Below are 24,180 nucleotides of genomic sequence, written 5' to 3'. Positions count from 1 at the left end.
GTTCAAACTTGGATGGCGGATTCAATAAAACCACAACTACAGTGTACTGAAAAGAGAGAAACGAAGAACCGGAAAGAAGCCCTGAGGAGGTGGATACTACAGTGGCCGACAGGGGCAGAAGCACTACAACTTTATTAAACACATGCAAATAAACAAAACACAAGCAAATTAAGAAAACATCTTCATTAATTGGATTAATGAATTTTCGCTGCATATACACACAACCAAATACAACAATAAACACGCTGCAAATACAGAAACGATGCCAAAAGAAAAGGACACAGTCCCTGAAAACAAATGCGTCAGAAAAACGCTGCATCCAGTTTACACAACGGAAGTTCTCCAGACCTCTAGGGGGAGCGCTAAGTGAAACAGCTTGATTTTCGACCACACGGGGAGAGAGCGCTCTGCCTTTTTATTACCACGAGTTTACAGACACGTCTCTGCTGACTGATCACCTGAGCCAATAAACTAGAGACACACCCACCAAATGAGAGAAAACACATCTCAAACATAGACTTCATATTTACAGTCTATAATCTCAAAGCAGTTGCACACCATTTCCCAACGGTGGACACTGTTCTGAGATTGAACGTGCCCAGTCTCTCTCTCTCTCTCTCTCTCTCTCTCTCTGGGGTCGAAAATCAAGCTGTTCCACTTATCGCTCCCCCTAGACGCCTGGAGAACTTCCGTTGTGTAATCTGGATGCAGCCTGGTTTTTTTTGTTGCGTTCGTTTTCGAGGTTTGTGTGCTTTTCTTTTTGCATCGTTTCTATATTTGCAGCGCGTTTGTGTAATTGGTTGTGTTGTGTGTAAATGCAGCGTGTTTGCTAAATGCTGTGCATGTGTTGTCAAATTAATGAAGATGTTTTCTTAATTTGCTTGTGGTTTGTCTATTTGCGTGTGTTTCATTAAGTTGCAGTGCGTTTGCCCCTGTCGGCCACCATAGGATACAGTACTTGGACTGTACATGGAGTACATGTCTAGGAGTAAGCGCGTGTTCATTTGTGCATTCATGGGTCACCCACACTCTCTTCCCTGATTGAAACCAGCAGTGGCTTGGCTCAGCGCAGCTCTATCAATGAGCTCACCATTCTCTTCTGGCTGCAGCAATAAAAGGAAACGTAGAGAAACAAGTACCTCTCTTTAAAATATTTAGACTATATACCACGCAATACTCATGTGGACGCGCCGACAGTTTTGTTGTCATTACTTAGAATTCCTCATGGGCTGGCAGAAACTATGCACTACAGCTTTAACCAACAAAGGCATCACAGTGTCAATTAATTGCACAGATTTCAATACAGTCTAATGTCTAATACTAATGTCAAGAAAGCCCTTATTATCTCACATTGAGCCTCAAAACTGGTCATTAACTGCCAGCAGGGTCCAGCGATATCATTTTATCAAACAACCAAGAATACAGGATTTCGAGCAGAGGTGTGAATCTTCACTGATCTCCCGATTTGATTACGATTATCATGTCAGCGATTCGATTGGATATCTCGATGCATCAAATACATTTTTCTATTAAAGCCATATAGAATATTTCATTCATAGCTTTTCAAGCTTCAAAAACAAAACATTCTGCAGGGCTCTAATACTAAATAAATTGGATACATAAAACTATACAGCACTGAGCACATGGCACTTCCTGAATGTGTTACATAACAGAATATGTAACCAGAAAGGTGTTAGGCATACATTCAATTTTAAACAGAAATAATCGATTATGGCCCGGCCGATTATCGATGCAGCATCGTCCATGTCCACGATTCGATGCATCGATTATTTGATTAATTTCAATACCTCTAATTTCGAGATGATGCAGACCTCTCTTCGTTTAGTTTTTCCTTTATCAGATTGAGACTTTTACATGATCTTGTTGGGTTTTGCCTGCCTCCTCTTTAGCGTGTAAAAAAAATAGTCCTTGAAGAACAAAACAGCACCTGTAACTTTTAAAAGAGAAGACCTTCTGTGTCAGCTTGTGAAAGAAGGTCTCGCTGTATTCCAGTTTAATTCTTTGTCACGGGTACCGCGATTGTCTTGAAGGACAAAAAAGGAATAGCCACCGGCTGAGAATGTAACACCAGCTTTTGGCTCGCTTCCCGGAAAATAATCTAGCAAAGAGACTTGGTATAAATAACCAGAATTTCATTCTGTGCAGCCATCACCCTACACATTTCTCCGTATTCACCTCTTGATCCCTATTTTTGTTCATTTTCAGTGTGTCGAAGGCCTAATCCCCTCTGTTAATTCTGCTAATTTGTTCCTGTACTACACAGCCACTTTTGCGAATGTACAGCTATTATGTTCCATGGAAGTATTTTGTTTTATAAGCCAATTACAGGCCTAGTCCTAATTAGGTGTCATTTATGTACTACACACAATAGGAAATTCCCCCAAATACCCATCTACTTCATTCAATTAGCTCAAATAATGTTATTCTTTGGATCAGACCTTTAAATACTTTTCCTGAAATATATTCTTGTATATGTACATGCTGTAACTATTTTTGCTGGCCTAATTTATAAACTGTATATTGGTGGCATGGATCCGGTGCGTTTTCGAGACGTTCTGCTGAACTTACTGCACATTCTCTTACAACACCCTAACATGAAAAGTCAGCATTGAATCTTGAACGGGAAAAAACAATGAGATCAAATTTGACATTTTAGCACTGACTATAGAAATACTGAGGGAGTGGAGCTGCAGTGAGGGCTGCTGGTGCACTCACACAGACTGATGATGGGACTGAGCTGTTGACCTTTCAATAATGAGACCTTCTCTCTCCCACCACGCCACTCGAATGTCTCTAACACACATTTACTATTCTTCCCCTGAAGGTGTCTTGCACTGCATATTGAGGGACAGGGTATTACTGTAGATCATGTAACGTTAAAGACATTATACACACACACACACACACAGCAAGTTTACTCAAGGACAAATATGCAGTCAACACATTATCAAAAAATCTCATCAATCTTTTTAAAGATGATCATTTGTGATCATACGACAACAACAGAGAATTATAAACTCTACATTTACAGCTCTAGTTACAGCTGTTATTATGGTGTAGCTTCTCCCACTTGTTGGAGCAGTAATGTTTATGCTCATTTTGATTCAATATACAACATGTTTGGATTTAAAGAGCATACAGTACTGCCCCAAAAATGAAAATAAACATCACTTACATTTTAACTGCTAGCACATGTAGCATGTCCACTCCCACCCATTCGTAAAAACACTATCACCCTGCCGAGCCGAATCTGGATTTCATCGTGGGGGTTGGGGGGGGGTTAGTCTCTGTGCTACGTGTTATTTTTGGATAACTGTACCTGACAGATCAGATAATTGCTTACACTTGTCTCTTTCGATTTCAGTTTGCAATTTCCTGCATTTCCCAGATCCCTGTTCCACAACCCACTGGCACAGGGAAACAACTTGTTGCATTAGCTTCTCCATGTATGTACAATAATAAGATCGAGAGAGTGACTGTGTGAATATGGGAAAGAGAGTGTCTTATCCAGTACTGAAAACCCGACATGTCTTAAGGTTAAACTCCACCGTGTCTATTTCATTTAGTGTTATGTGGGCCTTTTCTATAACATCTCTTCTCTGAATGATTATTAAATCTTCAAAAAAGAAAGAATAAAGAAGAAGCACTGGGGGTTTCATTGTGAGGAACTGACTCCTTCTGGCTGTTTTAGTCGAACACAAAAAAAATATAATACTGTATAATTATGTCTCAATAGTAGTTATCACGCTCCGCCATGTCAAATGGTGTTGAGATATTGAAACAAACAGCTGAAAATATTCAAGGCATTACTTGATGCTGCCTGGAAACACAGCTGATATTTTACCCATAACGCAACAAGCCTGTAGGTTCAGCTCTGCTCTACAGAGTCATCGACCACCAAAAAAAATCACACTGGAGATGGGATGATTATTTTCTACCGCTGCTCGATAAGTACAAACACCGCAGCATTTCCCCTAAGTGCCTCGGGTCAGTCTCTTTCTGAGATCCTGACTGAGTTTTAGTCATAAATCCCAAATATGAGCCAGTGGAAATGTTACATAAAGACAGCTTTATTTAGTTTTTTCTTTCTGAGCCCCACACTGGTGGCGGTAATCTGTTGACTGGACGGTCATCCGGCTGGGAGACTGATAGAGAAATAGACTGAAGTTACTGCTGCTGGGCATCCGCTGATACTGAGGTCAGATATAAGCCTCCCCCCACCTCAAATCAATCTACGTGGAAGGCTTTACACCCGCCCCCACCCGTACGCACGTGTGTGTGTGTGTGTGGGTTTTTGTGTGTGTGTGTGTGTGTGTGTGTGTGTGTGTGTGTGATAAGCCATAGCCTGGATGCTCTCCTCAGCTCTTATCTCCCTGACAGACTTTACCCAACAGTCACATCGAGGAGGCAACAGCGCAGCTTTTTCTGTGATTTCTCAAAAGTTTCGATCAGATTTCCCCAGCTTTGTTTTTTTGATTGTCAGAGAAAATAGACAGAGCCCCTTCCCTCACTTTCTTGTTTCTCATTTTCGGGGGATGAACTTCATTGGGAAATCACTCTGCTGTGGAAATAAAACTCATCCGGATGAAATCTTCCCCTCCAGGTGTTTCTGCCAAAATTTGGATTCTCCCTGAGCTGCCCGAGTAACACAACTGATAGGTAGATCAGTAATTAAACAGACTGAAATCACAATGGAATTAAAAAGGATTTCTACGCTACTGGGAATTATATTTGTTATTATTAAAAGTATTAGACATTCATCACCTCAACACCTTTCTGATTTTTTTTCTATTAAAATCCTATTTTGTAGTGAGAAGAAAGTCAATGTTATTGTCCTCAAACTTTTCAACCATCTGCACCTCAATCTCTCCTATCAGCTACAATCTGAAACGTAGTGATTTTAATTGTTACAACTTTAATTTTGTTCACCCATCAAAAAATTGCTCCTGGCTGTTTACTGGTGGCTCTAATTTACTTATTTTCAAGAATTTTTCACAGCTAAAAAAAAACCAATTCCTGACCCTTTAACCACCTCTCACTGTGTGGTGTTTCATCACAAAATCGTATTCGAAGCAACACGTTTGTTAATAACCACACAAAGACACAAAATGCTGGATTGTAGTGAAGCTCTGACCCCAGCTTCGCAGAACCCAGCCTCCAGCTTTGATGAATAACAACTGTAAGTGTGTGAGTCAGAAGGCGAGCCGAACACAGGTAGTAATCATAATAAGGTAAAAACACAAAACAATTAATTGAGCCTGTGAAAATCTCCAGACAAAATCAAGCAAACTGCATTATTTCAATAAAAAAATACCACCACCGTTTGTCTTCTCAGTGGATTTTATGATTTATGTTAATAAACAGAGTTTTTCTGGTTAGACATCTGCCGTGTTGTATTTTTGGCAGTGTGAAGATATTAATATCCAAGCCCATCAAACTGAGCCAAGAATAAACCAGAACCCCACTTAACGTCCACGAGATGTTCAGCAGGAGGTCGCTTGCTCTTTTTTTTTACCCTGCATTTCACTAAATCAGATGCTACAGTGTTGTGGCCTGGGGCCCACTCTAGACAAAACTAAATCAGCTCCATCAAGACGTGAAGATTAGATGGGATGTGACTGGTAGTCTAAACAGGAGGCCATTTCCTGTCTGTTACTGTAGTAACACATTATATATACAGGAAGCCCCAATAAGCTGCAGAGACATTTAGGCAGTTAGGGTTTATGTCTGTACTTTACATGTGTGTATGAGAAAGATTGAGTAAGAAAGAATTGTATGGCTGGCTCAACCTGTATGTATTAGCAGAACTGGGTAGGTTCCTGTAGCATAGTTCACCGAAGCGTGTATCTTAAAACATTTTAAGCGAGAAATATGCCATGCAGTTGCTGTATCTGTATTTATTTCAGATCGACAACAGTCAGTTTAAAAGATTTTCGTGAGTTCTGCTGCTCCACCAAAGCGTCGACCTATGAACTCACGCTTGATCTTCACGACAGCACGTGATAATGGGTCTGGGGGCTGGTCAGTGTCATACTTGTAGTGTTGCCACTCTTCTGTCCAAGACACAGCAGGATATTTTGGCAATATGTCTTTTGTCGTGAAAGACAAACAAATTGTGTAGTCTGATCCTGTAACACATTAGTCTTGCATTGCCAGACCTTCCTCCACAGCGCTGCAGAGGAGGGTCTGGCTAGTCCACACAGCCTTCCGGGATGGGAGAAAAACATGCTCTGGTTTATTGGCATTTCTTTAAACCAATCACAATCGTCTTGGGCGACGCTAAGTGCCGAGCGGAGCCACGGTGCCTCTGCAAAATAGCCTCGGGAAGGAACTTGTTTTGGTGGAACATGTGTGCGTTCAAAGGTTGTTTTATGGTCATGCAACAGAAAACTCAGATTGGACAGATAGTCTAGCTAGCGGTCTGGATTTACCCTGCAGAGATCTGAGGAGCAGTTAACCATAGTCCTCAGAAATCCACCGGAGTTTAAAATGCCAACACAAAGAAAGCGGAAGGTAACGGGATATCCGAAAAGAGTGACAACCGGCAGAATTTCCGGTTGAACAAGAGCAATGCCGGAAGTGGAACGTCGTGGATACAGACTAGTAACACATTACCAACAAAACTCTGTAAACCAGTAAACTCTATACATACAGTACTGAATACGGATTACTTTGTGTGTTTGAGATCTAGAAATATACGCATACAGTAGTATAACTGAAACAAGGACATTTCTATCGTAATTTCTGCATGCTACACTGTTTTTAAACAATAACACATGACAAGGCGTCCTGATATATACAACTGACGGAAGGACGACAAGAAGGAGCTGAAGAACACGCGGAGGCAGAGAAAACGCCACATATTTATTTTATTTGTCATCTGCTCATTCAATATGTGCATTGAAATGCAGGGTGGTACAGTCTTGGATGCTGAATAGGCTAGTATGCAATAAAGGAGAATAAATACTAAAATGAATGGGATAAAAACTTTTACCATCCTGATGGCCTTAGGTAAGAAGCGTTCCCTCACCAAACATCTTGAATAGTTTAACTACTTATTTGTTATAATTAATGCGTTTGTTTGTTTTGAATCACTTAGAATACTTAGAATATATTATACTGTTCTGTACTATTCCACTATCATTCAACCCTGTGTAAGTGTGTGTGTGTGTGTGTGTGTGTGTGTGTGTGTGTGTGTGTGTCTGTGTGTGTGCATACAGTGTGTGAGTTTCATTAAGCCTGTGCAGGGGTTGGCTCAGGGTTTATGTCCGAGAGAGTCAGTGCCGTTTTCCCCCAATGACTGAATCATCTGATTATTTTATGCACAGAGCTGCATGGTCCAATTTGTTCATGTGTGCATGTGTGAAACACTGCGTGTAACATTGTGTGTATATGCGTGTGTGTGTGTGTGTGTGTGTGTGTGTGTGCAAAGTGAATATGTGCCTTTCCGCTGGCCAGCTATCTCACTTGCCGCAGGCAATCCAGGAAATGCTTCTCCACTGGTCCCCTCAGATGTGACTGTGTACGTGTGTGTGGGTGTGTGTATTTAAATGACAACAACAGCCCCCAGCCCAGTGCCAGCTGGACTCCCCATGAAAGGGCTGGATGTATTGGGGGGGGGGACAGAGTGATGAGATGAGGGGTAAAGGACAGCGGAGGTCACAGCCTGCTGCCAGTTTGCTCTTCCAAACAGGACCAGAAGTCATGAGAGTTTTTAGAGGACTTTCCTGACTCTCTCCTCCTGCTGCCACCTCAGTTTGTGCCTCTCCATCGTTCTCTGCTTTATTCACCCTCTCCACCCCCCAACACTTGCCTTTATCTCAGTTTTCAGCCCTTCTGCAATCTTTTTTTCTGCTGCCCACCCCTCCTCAAATCCACTCCCATCCTCCACTCCAACAGTTTTTTTCTGCCAACATCCTCTCTCTCACTCTCTCTCTCTCTGTGCATGGTGTGCTGGGCAGATCCAGCTGGCACCGTGGCAACCAAGCAAGCCATGCATAACTGGCATCATGTGCATGTGAACGAATGGAAGTTAAACGTGGGGTGTGTGTGTGTGTGTGTGTTAGTGTGTGTGTATAAGGGGGCTGCTGTACACATTTCACTCTCATCAGCAAAACACTTCTCAAGCTGTCTTAGAGAAGCGTTTACTCCAGGAGTCAGGAAACATGAGAGAGAAATAGACTATGTGTGTAGATGTGCATCTGTGTGTGTGTGTGTGTGTGTGTGTGTGTGTGTGTGTGTGTGTGTGTGTGTGTGCGTGTCCCAAAATGCCTCAAAGTCCACTACCTCTCCACTTCAGTTTCTTCTTCCTCCTGTCTCACCTCTCTTCACCCCTCCCTTTCTTTCTCACGCATCCCCACATCTTTTCCTCCTTTAAGTCGTGGCCCTGGTGGAGGCTGAAGGGAAATCACATCACGTGATAGCTGCTTGACAGCAGCAAAAAACCAGACAGCACTGTGCTTTCATCTACCATTTAATAGAACAGAGAGGAGCTGTTAACAGTTCTCAGCAGGGACATTAGTGGGGTGTGCTGGGCCCGTGTACACAAAGTGCCGGGGTATTAACTGTTACATTATTAAGAGCCGGAACCTTCCACGCCTAACAGTTTAGATCTCATGCTGAGGGCTGGATTCTATCACTACAGTTAATGAAAAGTGGTTTACTTGTGATGGTTTTTCCTTCAGGAAACACAGATGTTAAGTGAACAAAAGGATCACTCTGATCCAAAGACATGGTATGGTTTTAGTTTTTTTTAAAGATTATTTTTTGGGGCTTTTCCCTTTATTGTAGTGACAGTGGATTGACTTGAAAGGGGGAGAGAGATGGGGGATGACACACAGAAAGGGCTGCAGGTCAGACTCGAACCCAGGCCGCTGCAGGACTCAGCCAACATGGGGCGAACGCTCTTACTGGGTGAGCTAGAGGCTGCCCCAAGGTTTTAGTTTTTAAGGTGTTAAGGTAAGACGTCAAGCCATGTTTGTGTCAGTGAAACCTTCAGAAAACAGCATTCTATGATGATGATAACTTCCGCGCTACTGTAACTGCACTCCATAATACAAAAAACGCTGTAATCAACAGTGTTGTAGTCAAGTCACCAACCGTCGAAAAGAGAGCTGAGCAAGAAGGCAAAGCTCTCAATCTACCGGTCAGTTTTCGTTCCTACCCTCACCTATGGTCATGAAGGCTGGGTCATGACCGAAAGAACAAGATCCAGGGTACAAGCGGCCGAAATGGGTTTTCTCAGGAGGGTAGCTGGCGTCTCCCTTAGAGATAGGGTGAGAAGCTCAGTCATCTGTGAAGAGCTCGGAGTAGAGCCGCTGCTCCTTCGCGTCGAAAGGAGCCAGTTGAGGTGGTTTGGGCATCTGGTAAGGATGCCCCCATGGCGCCTCCCTGGGGAGGTGTTCCAGGCACGTCCAGCTGGGAGGAGGCCTCGGGGGAGACCCAGGACTAGGTGGAGGGATTATATCTCCAACCTGGCCTGGGAACGCCTCAGGATCCCCCAGTCGGAGCTGGTTAATGTGGCTCGGGAAAGGGAAGTTTGGGGTCCCCTGCTGGAGCTGCTCCCCCGCGACTCACTGATGTCCAGTGATCACTGGTTAATGAGACAGCATTTGCAGCAGTTCCAGTTGGGCTGCTTTCTCCGTGTGGTACAGGCTGTGTGTGCGTGAAACTACTGTCCCCCTCGACGGCAATGTATAAGACGGGTCAGAACATGCCAACTGTAGTACGTCTTTAAGACCCGAGTCTTCTACGATGCTGACAGGTCTGCAGTTAGTTGCCACCCATTTTGCAAGAGCTGTAGTAATTTTTTGGGATTTGGTTTCATCCACAGGTCAGCAACTAGTTGCACTCTCCAGTCACGTTAACTGTATTATGCTTAGCTGGTAGGTGGAAGCTCCAGCTTGACGTGCTTCGGTGATATTTTAATTCGGCTTTACACAATGTGCATACGGCTTTCGACTTCTGAGCCATCCGGGAGTTTTGGAAAATAAAAAGCGCCAGTCAGAATTGTGTTGCTGCTGTCTTTCTCCATCATGCCTGCAGCCTGCAGCAGCAGGATGTGTTACAAAGAAGTATGGCAGCTTGATGATAAGTAAAGGTGCGGCAAAGGGTCAAAATAGTAGCCTGTTAGGCACGACGCAAAGCCGAGTGAAGTGTAAAATAAATTAATAAATGGCGGCAAAATAAAAGTTCACCAGAATGCAGGAAATTAAGTGTTCAATGCTCAAAATGTTCTGGTGGAGGACCCCCACACCGCCCACATTATGTGTGGAAACAAAACCTTTGCCTTTGAGTTGCCTGGCCAGCTGTGATTAGGCCAAATGTATGTGCCATCTAACTAACATCATCAAACTGGGCAGCTGAAATGAACATACACGGTTATTAACAAGCTGGGTTTTTGTGATCTGCTCTGCGTGCATTACATTTAGTTTGTTTTAATGGGTCCGGGCTAAGCCCCGAACGTCCTCAAATCCTATAAACGCCCCTGCATGCTGATCATGATAATAATAAACTATTCCAAATGTTAAGTTGGTTCAGCAATTCGACTGCTAGAGTTTAGTTTAATAGCTTATTTGCACAATTTCATTTTGTTTCTTTCAAATTATAAAAACATTCACTTTCTGTTAGAGACTTCTTAGACAGACAGACAGGTATATGATTAATTCGTTTAATGGGTTCAGTGGTTTAACTGCTGGTGTGTACTTTAATTAGTAACTGACATGTTGCAGAATGTGTTGTGTCTATAATTGCGTTTTAGAAAGGTGAATCTAATGATGTAGTTGTTTTGTGATTCACTACCAGTGGCAGACTGGCCATCTGGAGTGTTGGGAGTTCCCTGGTGGGCTGCCTTCAGACTTGGGCCGAAGCAAAAGAAGAAGATTCTAAATAGTCATCGGGCTGGGGTTCTGATGACTGGCCAAGGGGAGTGAGCTGGTGGCCCAATTCATTTTGAGGGAGGCTCTCATTATAGGTCATGATTCACCGGCTGTCGCCACAATTAGGAGTTTATTCACTGTCCGTTTGCCATGCTAGTTTAGTTTGGTTTATTAGTTTACAATGTCGTGGACATTGTAAGCTACATTGTATTACACTGTACATTCACTGTACAGTAAAAGGAGCAGCTTTAGCATCTACGGCTAATTTCCAGCTGTAGTCCCTGGCCAGCCCACAATAGGCATCCTAAAATACAATGGTTAACAAATTAAAATAAATGACATTACAACTATAATGACAGCAGGCCTAAGCAAAAAGGATTAAGACATCCAAACAAGTGGCACACAAACAAGCAAGCACAGATGATGGCAAAGGCATTAAAGCAGTCAATGCAATAAAGACAATACAAAGGAGACAAGAGAAAGGAGAATAGTCAAAGAGGCCACATTGAAAGCATATACAAGACATAACATGGAGGCAGGCAGCAGAGATTGAACGGCAGCAACAATGACTATGTCACATCGAACACACATCACATCTGACACATTAATGTGTGCAGTTATAGTTCAGATAGCCATGTTTTAAGGTGTGTTGTTAAGGTGGAATATGTATGTATATCTTTGATGCTAGTAGGTATTCACAAGGTCTTGAAAGGACTATGACTCTATGGTGTAGTGGTTAAGGCTTTTTATTAAATGTTTGTTTATTTTTATAGGAACAGACACATTAGCATGTACATTTCACTGTGCAATTCCTCCTAGCATAGCATTCATAGTCTAAGGTTGTATTATTGGGCTACATATCTGACCCAATGGTATAGTGGTTAAAGCTATAGTGTGTAGTTCCTGTCTCGCCCATGAGGAATTCTAAGTAATGACAACAAAACTGTTGGCGCATCCACATGATACAAGTCTTCCGTGATCGCGCACCACCCCCACCCCTCCTCCACGCAGTTGCTAGTAGCCAAGGAGGACACAGAGGATTAAAAAAACATGATGGACTCGAGTTTCTGCGCTGGAAAGTCACCGGACGCCACAATCTTCTGAACATAGTCATACTGAGAAATACAGAGAGAGTTTTGTGGAGCTTTGTAGCAACTCATTTGGCAATGGCTTGAATGTAACCGACATTCATTAATATAAAAAAGTTACATACCAAAGCTTTAAGGCTTTTGAGTGTAGGTTTGACGGTTTGAAGTTCAAAGCTCACCTGTAAATATACATAAATAAATATTCCTCAAATTAAATGATAAACTAGTCTAATTATTAAGCCCAGGGCAATCATTTTTATTGACCAACAGCCTAAAATAATAGTTTCCCTTCCCCCTTTGACACTGACTTGAATCAGACATGCAAATGTATCAATAGCAAAAGCTAGGATTTGTCAAGCTGATATTTTAAAGAATCACATTAATGCTGAAATAACAATTTTGCATTTAAAAGCAGCACAGATGCACAGAGTGAGGATTTCTACAATAACAAACAGGTGGCAAGTTAGGTGAAGAGGCTGTCATGTACAAATACAGGTCACAGCTTTGACTCACTACAACAGCCAGTTGAAGTCACTCTTACCAGTCAAGTTGTGTCAAAGTGTCATTGAGCAATTACAGCGATTCCCCTATGTACTCGTGGGAAGTCACTTTGGATGAGTGTGTCAGCTAAAATGCAAAAAAAAAAAAAACAGTATAGAAAAGCTGCTTGTTTGCTGCTTCACTCAGCAAAGCGCTCTGTCAGCCCACACATCACCAGCTTCAGTCCTGGCACTCACTCTATAAGTAAATGTGTTAAACTGGGAGATGAAGTCACTAAGTTACTTTATACCCATCCAGTTATTTTACTGTGGTGGAACACAAGCACACAGTGAAACACCAAGGACACATTTAGCACAGAGGAGGATGGATCACAATGTCTGGGCTTGATCTCATGTACTTGAAAAGATAGAAAAAAATGTGCCAAACTCAAAGTGCTCAAAGTATGAGTGTGTACTTTGTGAGTAATGTGTGAAGATGTTACATGTGTCTGCAAAGGATTTCAGGTTGTTAGGCTTATGTACGTGTGTATGTGTGCTAGAAGGGGAAGGAGTACCCTCCCTGGTACTTTGAGTCAGTCACATTGCTACGCTTCCAGCAAGAACAGTAGCAGCTTAGCCACTTCTGAACCTCCCACACATCCCTCCCAACACACTGCCTGGCTACAAAGCATCTTTGTTCTCAAAGGGGACAATTCAAATCTCCAGCTCCGATTTCCCACGGATTTTCTAAATGTAGCTTTCTCTCTGTCTTTTGGCAAAAGAGTAGAAGTTTTTGTTTGTTTTTTTGTTTCATTGTAAGCTCAGCATTGGTGATTATTCCAATTAATTCCACAAAAAAAGAGTTGTACGTAGAAGAAGGAAGGAAAGCGTTTTGACCATTAAAGCATGCACAGATGTTCCTGGGTTTGTGTGTGCGTGCTTGTGAGTGCAAGTGTATGTGTGTGTGTGTCGGATCAATGTGTGAAAGCGTCAAAGGGAAAGACAATTAAAAAAAAAACCCCAACCGAACACTGCGGCAACAGCAGCCGGATCACCGGACTAGCAAATGTCAAAAGACCCAGCAGAAAGATCAAGAGTGCATGCAGACACAACTGTCATACTCGTACCAGACAGAAGGGGAGAAAAAACTTAAAAGAAGAAACTCGTGCTTAGGAGGTGTTAGTTGCTATGAAAGAAAATAGTGGATCCAAAGAAGGGAAAACGTAAAAAAAACAAAAAAAACAAGGAAGAAAAGAAAGAAAAACAAACCTGGGCAAACTGGCTCACACCAACTTGAACCCCTTGGAAGAATTTAAAAACCCTTTAACAATCCCAACAGTGTCGTGTCCACTACAGGGCCAGAACGCTGCGACAAGGGGCCTACTCTCAGACTCATAAACCACCATTCACATTTGATTTACGTCCAGCAGAGCTACAGTTTCCCAGTCACAGCTTGGCCGTATAGATCCCAGTTTCAAGAGAGTGGTTTTCGATCTAAAAAGTTATAAACATTTCGAGTTGGCCCTTGTCCTGCAATTTGGCCCTGCTGTGGGGAAAGGGTCAATCAAAAGCCTCTGCCGCACTTTGCTGAAAGCCGGCCAGCAAGGAGGAAGAGACGGAGAAGAATCCAATGTGAAGATTGAGAGAGACCAGCATCCCTGCAGCTCTCAGATCAGCTCTGATCCCAGCGTGTGTGTGTGTGTGTGTGTGTGTGTGTGTGTGTGTGTGTGTGCGTATGTGTGTGAGAGAGAGAAAGAGATATAGGTTACTGTGCATGCATGTGTGCAAGTGTATCTGCATGACTGAGGAGGGATGTGGCCTGTATGTGCATGCACACGTCTATCTGAGTATTTGAGTGTGGACGTGTCAAGACGCACACAACAGACTGTACATGTGCACATACACCTGTGCACAAGATAATGTATGGTAGTAGAACCAGCTAGTGTGATACTCAGTGTGTGTGTGTGTGTGTGTGTGTGTGTGTGTGTGTGTGTGTGTGTGTGTGTGTGTGTGTATTTGAGAAAATTGTCCCATTGTGTCTGATGGGATGTTGTGCTGTGTCACCTGTGTGTGTTCATCGTATTTGCAGGTAAACATACATGTGTCTGTGCTGTGCACACTTCCACACATGTGCAGCATGTATGTGCGTGTGTTTTTAGTTCTACGGACTCACCGATGACGATGGTGGTGATCTGGTATTTGCTGGCCCCGTGCTTGTTCTTGACCTCGCAGATGAAAGTGGTGTTGACGGCGTCGTCCACCTTCCTCACCGTCAACTTGTTGCCGCTCACCTCCACTGAGTCTGGCAGAGCACCGGACGCCCTGGGGAGAAGGTAGCAGGAGGGACAGGGAGGAATACAAGGGGAGGGGGGTTAAGCGGTGAAGAGGATGGATGGATGGGGAGAAAGAAAATGACAGGAAAAGAGGAACAGATGAGAAAGAGGACAGAGGGAGGGAGGAAAAAGCAGTGAGTAGACCATATGTTTTGAGTTATTGGACAAAATGAGATGAAGCAAAACAATATCAAAAAGACAAATCGATAAGAGAGAGGGAGAAGAGGAGAGGAAAAGAAGAAACGGAGAAAGATGGGGAGAAAGATAGAGACATGAAAAACAAGGAAAAAATAAAGAGACCGTTTATGACTGTTATATTCAAAACTGCACTGATGTGAGCAAAAGCACAGACATGGGAACAGCATGTGTTTCCTTATCAAAAAATCACTAAGAAATGATCCTTAAAGAGGAAGGATTGTTGTGCAGGCTTCTGTCCTGACTACAGCAACAATTAGAAACTCTCTCCGAGGGAGGTGGAGGGAGACACATCAACATGTACAGATGGACGGTGTGGGTTCTTACGCGGTCCAGCTGACAATGGTGGGCGGAGGGTTGCCGTTGGCCATGCAGACCAGCGCGGCGCCTGAACGGCCGATGTACCAGTTGTTGTCGTAGCCCTCTATGGATACAGAGGGGGGGACTGAAAGAGAGAGAGAAAGAGAGAGAGTTGATTCATTTATTATTTCATCACCTATCAATGAAACTGAGATTCGTAAAGATTTTTTCTGATTTTCTGCTCAGGTTTGCTCAGAATTCACAGATCCGCCCCACAACACAGTGCACTGTGTCCGATGCCAATGTCTTGTTTTTCTCTCCTGGAGCTAATGGGGGAGCTTGCTTTATGAATCATGGGGTTCAGGAAAATAGATGATTTTCATGACTTCATAAGTTACTTGATATGAAAGTTCTCATTTAAAAAAATAAATAAAAACAGATATGGCAAACAGCACAGTCGATATGAATGTCATTTTTTTATTGAATCTGGCTAAAGAATAGCATCATTGATGTTTTTTTTTTTTAATGGTACTTCCTAAATCCTGTTGTCTTCAGGGCCTTGGAATTGAAACTCAGAACATTAAGACACTTTATGAACATACATTTTAAAAGACCTTTTAACCTTTTTTTAAACCTCCATACAAGACATAAAAGGGATGGTATGCCCTGTGTGTATAGTGATGTGAGAAAGCTGTGCTGTATCCTTAGTGAAAAAAAACTCACTACCTTAAAGAGCTTTTCTCCCTGCATTTAAGGCACTCTTACACTGGGAGGATGAGAAAATCAGTTAGCGTCACTCTCATCATAAGAATCTTATTTTACAGTGAAGGCAAACCAAAGTGATGTGTGTATGAAGTTAAAACCTGAAGAACAGAAAAGCTTAGCTCTCTGTCAATCTCTCTCCCTGAGAAGGGAAAAAGAGAGCGGGAGAGAGAGACAGAGAGAAAGAGAGAGGAGTGTGAGGACAGGACAGTGTGTGGGAGAGTAAGTGTGATGTGTGTGTGTGTGTGTGTGTGTGTGTGTGTGTGTTTCTCCTAGAGAGTTGACCTATAAAAGCTGATCTGAGTTACACAGCAGACAGGAGACATGATCCCTCACACCATCACTAAACTAACACATAGACAGTGAGGAGTCGCAGTGTGTAAGTTTGTATGCTCTGGCACTTCTATCTTTATGAGGACCAAGTGTCAGAGAGAAGACCTTTTTGCCGTTCTTCACCTCGATTAAGGGTTGGTTTTAAAGTTAGAATTAGGTTTAAGTTAGCTTTAGAAACTAAAAAGTGAGTGTCCCTATAAGTACAAACATGTTTGTCTTACAGCTCACAGCATACACTCCAACAGCTTGACAGGTGAGATCCTTCGGCTTTCTTTGTGTTCACATTTGAGTGAATACATGTGTGCGTACATACGCACACACACACACAAAAAATGTGATTACATACACACTGAGATGCACAGTTTGTGTATTTGATAATCTGACAGTTTGATGTGCAGGTACTTATGTATTGCTCATTATTTTATGCCGTAGCTTGACAGGCCGTGTGAGTATACGTGTATCTTGTCTATGTTGGTGTGTCGTCTAAAAATTGCAGATTATAAAAAGAGGCGGAACAAAGACGATCTGTTCCATCTTTGCAGTAAACGGCAGCAAGGTCACACAGTTAAGACAATGCTGTCAGCATCCCTAAATCTTTGTGAAGCCACGCTGAACCACTCTAATATTTTAATCCTATGAAAATTAATGGATAACATGAAAGCAGTGTGTGTGTGTGTGTGTGTGTGTGTAAACATGAGCATTAGTAGTTTTCTATACTACTCGAGTGCCAACATTATGTGCAATTTCCTTTAAAGAGCTGTTCTTAAAGTTTGGGCTCAGGTGGAAAATTGGGTAGTCTTTCCTTAAATTACATGCAATAAGAACATTCTGGATTCATTTGTTATAATCTGCTTAAAAAATAACAACTAAGGAGAAACGGTGGAAAACACAGACCTTGAAGGATGAGGTTGTATGACTAATCAGTGAAGGATTACAATAACAAAAATGAAAGGTAGATGAAATTTCATAATGGTAGGTTGACTGTAATATATGTATGCCACGTAATTTGTTCATTAAAATGTGTATTAGTTATTCGTTAATGGAACAAGGGTTAATGTGGTAAGCGTAATATAGGTTAAGTAAAGGTTTAAAACAACTATAGCCAAAGCACAGTTGGTTTTAGGGGGTGGTTTCCTCACAAAAAGTCCCAGCAGCCAACTGCATAATGACCTGCCCCAATAATAAATCAAATGCTAAGTACATGAAGACAGAGAGAGGACATTTGTCCTCCATTACCATGTACATTCAAATTGCAATCAGACTCTCTGCACTGGTTGTCACATACTGTATGCACATGGGCCTTTACACAACCATGCATTATAGAAATATTGACTTTTACAACAAATGAAGAATAGGGTTTATTTGTATTCCTGTGTTACACCCACAGTTTTTAAACTATGTAAAACTGAAAATGTGTTCTCAGATGTTACAGCAAATAGACCAGATGTTTTTTTGTTATTTAGATCATGAGAGAAGTGACTTGGAAGTGTTTTAGAGAGAGGGAGGGAAAAAGTGCTGCACACTAACATTAAAGTATCATCTCCTCCTCATCAGTCTCACAGCTTTGATATAAATGTGGGCTGATCGTTTTTATATTTGGCAGTCTGTGTAATGTCAATAGATTAGTGGTGAAGGGTCTGCAGGTGTCTGCCAAAGTGAAGGCCTACAGGCCTTGGCAAGGCACTGATCTGTGTCTAAAGGTGTTGGCAGTTGGATCCAGCCAAGTTATTTGTATTCGTACTTGGACCCACGACACATTGTAGTATTCTTTATTTATGTTCAAGATAGTCTATATATCCACGACGTTCCATTTACAGGATAGCTCTGGCGCCGCCGAAAGTCCCGCCGGATGTCCCTCATTTTCAGCCGGATGTCCTTCACCTATTTGTCGAATCAGAGTTTTCTGTTGCACGACTAAAACAACTTTTGAACGTACATATGTTCCACCAAAACAAGTTCCTTCATTATGTGAACACAATTTAAAGTATTAAAGTGTGTATGTGTGTCTTTCTTACATTCCACCGAGAGCTTAACAGTGTAAACCCACGGCTGCTCCTGGGTCCTCTGGTCAACAACGCAGGTCACTTCCCTGCCGTTATCTGCTGGCGTGGGAACCAGCCGATACTCGCTGCGCACCGTCACAGTGCCGTCCGGCCCGTTCGTGGTGCTGGTTGAGTGGTTGCCTCCGACCGACGCCAGCCACTTGATGGTGGCTGCCGGTTTGCCTTCCGCCGCCTCGCATTGGGCCACCACCACCGACTTGGTCCCGGCCTGGACGGTCACAACGTTAGCTGAGTTCTTAGGCTTGGCTAGGGACAGAGAACGAGGGAAAAAAGTAAAAGTCAGACAAAGAAAAGAGAGGTACAGAGATAAGAGAAAATGTGCAGCAGCAGGAGAGAGATGAAAAAAGAAAGGGTAGTGAAAAGGAAAAGACATCAGACGTGAGGCAGAGGAGGAGAAGAGGAAGGAGGGCAGGGAGACAGCAGAGGAGGAGGAAGTTCAATCAGTTTGTTGTGCATATACTGTAAACCGTGGCATCCTACTGTGGCTGAAATGAAACTCTGAGGGGGGTAGGTCCTCTGGTGTAACCCTAGGCCACTCAACATCCCAGAGACAGAAAGAATAAGTACAGCTACTGTAGATCCTTGAGAAGTAGTGAATTTAGAAGTGAGTGTCCCTATAAGTACAAACATGTTTGTCTTACAGCTCACAGCATACACTCCAACAGCTTGACAGGTGAGATCCTTCGGCTTTCTTTGTGTTCACATTTGAGTGAATACATGTGTGCGTACAACATACATACATCTACATACAACATACCAACAATTGCGAGGCTTCACAGTGATATGCAAAACATTGCTCTTCCTTCTCCCGTCACATTATCTCTTTTAAATCAAACTGGACTTGTTCTATAAAGTGGTTAATGTCCCATGAAAATGTCCTTCGTTTCTTGGAAAGATAGGAAACTTGGATACACTTTCAATAAATCAATCAGTAAATGTCAGTGAATTTCATTATTTTGAGATGTTCAGTGGTGCAATTTACTTTATTTCTGTTATACCCACGCTCCTTAAACATGCGTCACGTTGTGTCAAAATGCCTTTCAATCTGTTGCATGCGGCTGTGTACAGGGACAGTAATGGACATAATGAGATTGAAAGACTTTACTTCAAGAAAAAGTCAGGCAATTGTTGAAAACACAATTTCTCTGCCAGTACATTGCCTGCTGGTTCATTGAGGCTTCTGTCAGTGGAGACATTTTTTTTTCTGTGAGTTCTTTGGTTGAAGAAGCCGTCGCTCAAGCTGACAAAGTTTAAATTTCTATTAATGTTTTAAATGTTTGAAAATGTTACAGGATATGCTACATATGGACTGCAAATATATCAACATTGTGCTGTATTATTTATGATATAAGAAAAATATACCACCAACCAACAAAACAGACCTAAAAAAAAAGCTAGGTATATCATTAGCCTACTAGCATTACCCCCAACACTGTAACATGTTTTTTCGTGTAGTAAGCACTGTAATGACTTTTAATGTATCCATTGGAGGTTTTGCTTTTAAAGCCTTTGTCACACAAATTTACACAAGAATCAAAAATCATAGATAAGCTCACAGGGACAAATGTTAGCAGGCCGCCTGAATAAGCCCTTAAGCAACTGAGCATGCTAGCCTGGACAGCAGGAACCTTTTTCGAAACCAACATCGACATCATACCACTGTGCGGTCACTTGGATCCTTTCATTTCCTATGATTATTTCTTTAGGTCAATTTATAGTTTATTTGTGGATAGTGGATGATTGGGTCAGTTGTATCATATATTGTATCAAATTAAAATCCAGGCAGCAATAACAAAAATGACATATTGTTTTTCTGAAACCTGACGATATCATAGGACAGGAGAAGAACCAAAGAGCCGGTAAAGACATGGAGCACTGAGATGGAGCGAAACAAGTCAGGTGAGCGTTTAGACATGACAGAGAGGACGACAGAGGAGCAGAAACAGACAAACAGAAAGAGAGACTGGCCATGCAGAAACGAGAAGAGAATAAAGCAGAGTTGTGCCAGAAAGGGCTTTGGAATAATCTGCAACTTTTAACAAGTCGGGAGTATCCATCCCTGATGTGTTTCGTGACATTGCATCCAATTGGGCTGGCAGCTAATTCATCACATCAGTTTGAGGCATTCTGAGTACAGAGTAATTAGAAAGCAAGCAGGAAGCTATGCTAACTGAGCTGAATAAACACTGGTTCCCCCCCCGCACAGCCGTCTCCACCAACCCTGTCGTACTATCAATAGGCTGAATGCCAGAGATTGGCAGGGAGACAGGAAAAATCCATTACAGTAATGTTTCCAAACACCGTTAACTGAATGAGGTGTGTTTTGTTTATGATACCCAGCACTTAGAGAGCTTTAAAGGTGAACACATTTGTGTAAAAGTTATATTGACCACATGCTTACGTTTTAAGTGTTTAGCCAAGGATTGGGGTTTTTATAACTAATTCTAGTTATCAACTTTTCCAAACTCAAACTCACATTTGTTTGCCTTCCTTCAGAGAGACTTTTGCTGTGAAACACTATCCCAGTAGCTGGTATGGTTTCTCTGGACCAAGGCAGATGCTTGTCCTAACTTGAACCTGAGCTTTTTCTAAGACTTTCTAAGTCTTTCTCTTCGCCTTGGCAAACAGATACAGATCAAGGCCTGTGAGTGGAAGATTGCCAGTTTGAATCATAAACATGTTGGGCATATCTGCCAAGCGTGAAGATTTGTAACTGAGTGTGAAGCCGGCTGTTGCTGAATTGAGGTGGCATTCACACAGGACAGCTGACATCTGTCATCAACAGAGAGATTGTGTTGAAACCACCCAGAAAGCTCATTAGTGAAGCTCAGAACTGACCCACATTATTACTTACTTTTGCCGCCGATATTCTGCCATGCAATAATAGCGAAGAAGACATTGCAATCTGGCTTGCAAGGGTACCAACTTAACCTTGACATTGTGCAGAGCTGGACCAGATCTCAGCCACACTGTAGCCTTTTTGAAGACCCAGCTTCTAAACCAAATTACAAAGTGGTTTGTTGCACATGGCCTAGTATGCCAATGCTGCACATATCTTACATGTGTCGGGTTAGAGACGGGCCATTTGTGGACCAAAACCCTCTTATCATTGCCTTAATTGACCCATTTACTTGCTTAAATCAACACGAGTTGTGTTGAAAGTGTGCAGCTCTTGAAACCGTTTGAAGCAATCTGTACAGATTGTGGAGGCTGATGTCCATTTAGACAACCCATTTTTAGCAACCTGGCTGTATGGATGGCAATGTCAGTGGGTTGGTCCGCACCTTGTTGGTCCAGATTAAAAAATCTCAACAATTAATGGAGAACTTGCCATGACTGTTAATCAAGCCCCTTCATCAGACCAAAATTGTGTTATATCCAATACTTTGGTTTATGACCAAATACCTGCAGAAGTAATGACATTCCCATCAGCCTCAGCTGCACTTTTTTGTGCTAATTACCAAATGATAGCATTGTAAACTAAGATGATGGACTCGGTAAACATAATATTTGTCACCAACAGCATGTTACCATCGTCATTCTGAGCATGTTAGCATGGTTACTTTCACATTTAGCTCACATAACGGCTGGGCCTAATTAGAGCCTCACAGAGCCGCGAGCTTGCCTGTAGCTGTTAGTCTTGTTATTTGATCAATCAAAAATCTAACTTTTGAGTAATCTTTGACATGCTGCTTGCTTATATTTTCATACATCACCCCTGTATGTCAATGTCATCCATCAACACATGTCCCTGTGTTTTGAATTAGTCCCAAACGAGCTTCCCCTGACATAAAAAAAGGGTAAAGAAAAGAGACAGAAAGTAAACCTGACCACTCTCTGAAGTTTTGACCTTTAGAGCTGTAGAGCTTTGTTACCCGATACTTGAATTCCATTTGGTTCAAGTGCAAAATGGAAACAAACTCACTCACATCTACAAATTGCCACCTGTGATCAGCTGCATTTTTAACATGAAGTTGAATCACCAAACAATGTCTGGCAACACCACAACTGGGCCTGCAGAGCAGACATATTTGGATTTAGCAGCACTGGCTGGTGGCACATATCACTATTTCCTCCTTCTCTCCCTCCCTAAACATGGATTTATTCACTGCTGTATCCTGATGAAGGCAGCCAAGTGATGTATTTTTTTATTTTCTACTTTGCTGCATACATTAGCCAAAAATCAATAAAAGCTTCTGGATCTTGTTAAATTTGGGGAATTCGTGTCTCACAAGCTGCCCAGGTTTGTAAACATCTTTTCTCAGCTTGACACACTGCTGTTAAATATTTCCAGACATTGTTGGGAAAAAACATCTGTTTGGCTGTTTGTCTCCTCAAGGAACAAATAGAAGTTTATACTGCAATTATTATGCTGTGTGTAGTTTGGACAACTCATTATTTCCTGCTCAAAATGTTGACAACATGCATTAATTTAAGCTTTAGACTTACTGTATCTAGCTTATTCAAGCTTGAGAGCACTAGCCTAAGTGCCTAAATTGTAAGCCAAAAAAAGGAAATGAATGACAATTTCCAGTGTCGCTATTGTTATGCAAAAACTCAAAATGATGAAAACACATCATTTTGACTTACCCAAGCTAAGACTTGCCTCTGAACACAGATACAAAAAGCGCCTTAAGGCCTCACGTTTCAAGCCCCTTTGTGGTGCTGCATTTAACTGCATTCTGACTGATTCAGTGCTCCTACTTGAGGGCAAATGTGAACTCAAAGGCATTTTTATTTTTTACCTTCCTCTGTCTGTTATCAGCAACTCAATAAAGAATGGTGGCTGCTGTTCCAATTCACCAAGGTTGTTACACAGCAACATTTGTTATTGTGGTTTTGGTGTATCTGCTTCATCAGTGATTGGAGAATGGCTCTATACTTGTTTTTGTTGTGGTTATCTCTCCCTGCCATAAAAGGTCCTCCTTAACTGAGGATATAAATAACTCTTGGAGTCAATATCTTTCTATTTAATTAAAGTATGGCTTTGGAAAAGCCCAATAAATACACCAAACAAATACTGGCTGTGGGGTGTAACCAGGGCTGGAACCTAAAATGCACAAAGCTGCACTGTCCTATCATTTCTCTTGAACCTTTATTCATCCCGGGAAGGCTTGCTATGCAGAAATGATTTCTTCAGAACAACACCCTGTTTCTCACTCATACACATTTTTTTTCACCTGGGAGCTGACCGGTACAGCCACAATTTTACTGCTGTTGGCCAATGAGCAGCTGACTGGAGCTTTTAGGGTCATAATGCTTTACTAAGGAACGCCTGGACAGCAGATGTGGAGGAAAAGGAGAGAATTTATTCCTATGTTCAAATCGATGGATCACCCATAAACAGGAATATATAGAGACTGAGGGCCCTATTTTAACGATCTAAGCATACGGCGTGAAGCGCCTGGCGCAGGTGCCTTTACGGCGTGTACAAATCCACTTTTGCTAGTTTAACGGCGGAAAAAAGGGTCCGTGTGCCAGGTGCATGGTTCAAAAGGGTTGTACTTAGTGTCTTAATTAATCATAGGTGTGTTTTGGGCGTAACATACAATAAACCAATCAGAGCGTCATCTCCCATTCCCTTTAAAAGCCAGGTGCGTTTGTACCTAGGCCCATTGCTATTATGATGGCGGATTTTCTGCTTAATATTTTTATTTTTAATCTTTTGCATGTTTGTGTGCTGCTGCGCGTCCCTGTGTGTAACAAGCATAGTCGCGCGTGTTGTGCAC

At 42.2% G+C, this 24,180-nt stretch overlaps 1 protein-coding gene across 2 annotated transcripts in view; it reads right to left on the bottom strand.

Moving 5' to 3' along the window:
• pvrl2l (PVR cell adhesion molecule related 2 like) overlaps positions 1-24,180 on the bottom strand; it is a 304,740-nt gene that overhangs the window by 140,486 nt on the left and 140,074 nt on the right. For both annotated transcript variants that reach the window (XM_078267050.1, XM_078267049.1), the window contains exons 4-6: positions 18,404-18,697; positions 15,321-15,438; positions 14,639-14,787 (exon numbers count right to left, since the gene is read on the bottom strand). In XM_078267050.1, the coding sequence (XP_078123176.1) occupies positions 14,639-14,787; positions 15,321-15,438; positions 18,404-18,697 (561 nt within the window). The remainder of the gene's footprint in view (positions 1-14,638; positions 14,788-15,320; positions 15,439-18,403; positions 18,698-24,180) is intronic.

The sequence above is a fragment of the Sander vitreus genome, chromosome 14 (genome assembly GCF_031162955.1).
Source record: "Sander vitreus isolate 19-12246 chromosome 14, sanVit1, whole genome shotgun sequence".
NCBI classification, from domain to species: Eukaryota; Metazoa; Chordata; class Actinopteri; order Perciformes; family Percidae; genus Sander; species Sander vitreus.
This window is presented reverse-complemented; position numbering and strand designations above follow the sequence as displayed.